The 3,113-nt window shown below is 25.0% G+C and overlaps 1 protein-coding gene across 1 annotated transcript, besides 1 other annotated feature; it reads right to left on the bottom strand.

The window, feature by feature from the left end:
- Nucleotides 1-3,113: part of a sequence feature (contig 1.129 1..627835(1)) that runs on past the window's edge.
- Nucleotides 1,734-2,821, bottom strand: ANIA_11562 (uncharacterized protein; the record flags this gene model as incomplete). The annotated part of the gene is made up of 6 exons (XM_050611980.1): nucleotides 1,734-1,737; nucleotides 1,959-1,968; nucleotides 2,054-2,073; nucleotides 2,324-2,424; nucleotides 2,573-2,584; nucleotides 2,813-2,821. 6 exons carry the CDS (start codon nucleotides 2,819-2,821, stop codon nucleotides 1,734-1,736), a joined length of 156 nt encoding a protein of 51 aa, XP_050467946.1.

The raw sequence follows: 3,113 nt of genomic DNA on the forward strand, positions 1-3,113 counted from the left end.
TTATAGGTTAGGTTTATAAGTCTAATAATATTAACTCATTTTATATGATATAATCTACAAGCAAGACGCGCACCTCGCTTAACTTTTTATACTAAAATCATTTAAACCATTACTATAACTATAAAAAATACCTAATTATATCAAATTTTGGCTGAATAGAGGGAGGGGATTATATTTATAATCTAATATAAAAAAAAATCCCCTAGTAATTATTAAGTAGTAGTTAGTAGTAGTTTTGGTATCCCAGAGCTAACCCTTTAAGGCTAACTTTAGAAATACTAGTATTATAAAAAAAATAATATATTAATAATTATAAGTATATCTGGACCTCAGGATAAGATATTAGTATAATTAATTTAGCTATTTTAATAGCTGCAGAACCCCTATAATATATATAAGAAAACAGATCTGCTTTATAGAGAGGCTAACCATATTAAATATTTACTAGTAAGTAGTCCCTGATCAAGGCTATCTATATAGTAAACTATAAATTCTATAGTATATAGAAATAAAAATAAGATTATTATAAAGGTGTCTATTCAAGTTTCTATACATCTATAATTTTGATATATAAAATATTACCTGCTTAGAGTATTATTTTTAAGACTATACTAGAATAGGGTAGCCTGTATATTATATTATATAGAAACTAGTAAGATATACTTATTTTAGTTATTTATTATAGCTTTAAAATATCTAGATATTATATAGTTATTTATACTATACAGGTTGCTTATATATACAGGTTACTTGTAGGTTAATTTAAATATAACCTGTACACAAGTAGGCTATATAAAGTAAGTAAACTGTCTAATACAAAAAGCTGATTTAATTTAACTATCATGCCTCTAAAAGTATATTAAAATAAGTAAAATTCTGCTAAATAGGAAAAAAGACTTTTATTTACTACCTCTACTTTGAAAAATTAGGAAATTTATAATATTTATAAAGTAGTATATATTTATAATATTCCTTATATGATCCTCTAATAATAACTAAAGGGTCAAAGTTCTTGTGCAGATATATATACTAATAACTATAAATTAATCTAAAATAAAGAGAAATTATTTATGTAAAAAATCTTATTACTAGATTAATATAGAGTACCTCTAAAATAGCTATATGTATAAAAAATAGCTAATATTTTACTTACTTTATATAGTATTTTACATAATATAGTACTACAGTAATTTAACAAGTTAGAGAAAAATAGGTATATAACTTTATTAAATATAATATAATAAACTGAAGACTTATAATATATAAGGATATAATTATTAATACTCTTGATATAAAAATCTTAAGACTATTAAGTAGTAGTTTAATTATATATAAATTACTATTATATAGTATAGAATTATAATAAAACTAGCTTTACTATAGACCTAGTAGCTATTACTTAGATAGTTACAAAAGCTAATTATTATAGAAAGGCCCCTTTTATATAGCTAGGTAATTAAGAATAGGGTACTTTTATTAAATATATTAACTTAACTAGTTGGGCACTTTCTCTATATATTATTTTTTAAAAAGAGTATATATAGAGGGCTGGTATTAAGATTAAAAGTTCTTATTAAATTAGAGAATTAAAATTAGTCCTACCAATTAGATTATATATAAAATAGGCTTTTATTAGCTTAAAAACTACTTTATTCCTATTAATACTAGGTATATAACTAGAAAATATCAATTCTTAATTCTTAATAATTATAATAGCTATCTTATACTCTAATTTAACTAAATATATAGTAAAAATAATATTATATTTATCTATATACTTATATATTCTTTCTATAAGTTCTAATTTTAGATATAAGTTATTTTCTGTTTTTAAAGTAGGTATATAGGAGCTTAGAAAAAAAAATACCTAGAAATTAATTATATCAATAAACTTGATTTCTTGAGGCCTTTTTATAAGCTTAGACATGTTAAACCTAATCTACAAAACCTGCTCTAACCTGCCCTGACCTGCCAAGAAATAGGCTAGATTAGATCTTCTAATTATCTATTAGGTTTTAGATATTTTAGCTGCTCTAAAGCCTGGCAGAGTAACCTGCTAGGTTACTAAGATATCTAAATAAATATATTATTATATTTAGATTAAATATTCTTATTTAGATAGTTCATAATACTATTTCTTAATATAGTATTATATTAGCTATATAGATTACTGCTTATAAAAGTAATAATATAAATAACTAGATTATTTTAGATTATTTAGGTTAGTGTTATGGGTCCTTTGCCTATAGAAGGACCTTAGACCTTAATAACTCGGCCAAGGCCTGCGCTGTCCTGAAGGCGGTGAGCCACCTACAAGACTTACTCACAACAACAATCCTTCTTTCTCATTTCTTCTTTAGCGATTCCTTGTACGTACGGCACGTCTAGATAGGAATATCCATCTAAATACGTCCCATTACACCTCTATATAAAATTATATATAGAAGGGTTATATAGCTAGAAAAATACTACTTAATTAATAAGATTTTAATAGCTTATATATAAATACCTCCTTATTTTTAGTAGAAATATTAGTTAACTATATATATAATACTTATATAATAATAGATACAGGCTGCCTGACCTATAGAGTAATTAGTAATAAATTTATTAAAATATATTAAATATCTATAATACTTATCTACCTAAAACTTTTTAAGGGAGTAACTGTTGCCATATCCCAAAGCCTGGCTCGCAGGATGATGGCCTGTGGCCTGGATGATAGCCCGTGACCCAGGCGGTCGGTCGTCGGGCAGAATCAGGAATGATATCACTAGCGATAGCTTCAAAACAACACAACAATCAATCATACTTCATACATCAATTGAACTTCGCAGAATTGCAACAGTAACTAAGAATATAAAAAAAAATAAATAAAATTATATAGGTTTAGCTAGATATTAGCGTATATATTAAGAAAAAAAGCCTACTTTTATATAATACCTAATAATCTAGGCTATAACTTGATCTTAGGGCTTCTCTAGCTAGAGTAATATAATAAAAGATTAGAGATTAAAAGAGGTAGACTATACCTCTATACTATAGAAGTCTATTTATAGAGTACTATAAAAAAGCTCTTACTAAAGCTACATATAGTATAGATATTAGCTATG

Source organism: Aspergillus nidulans, chromosome IV, assembly GCF_000011425.1.
Source record: "Aspergillus nidulans FGSC A4 chromosome IV".
Taxonomy (NCBI): domain Eukaryota; kingdom Fungi; phylum Ascomycota; class Eurotiomycetes; order Eurotiales; family Aspergillaceae; genus Aspergillus; species Aspergillus nidulans.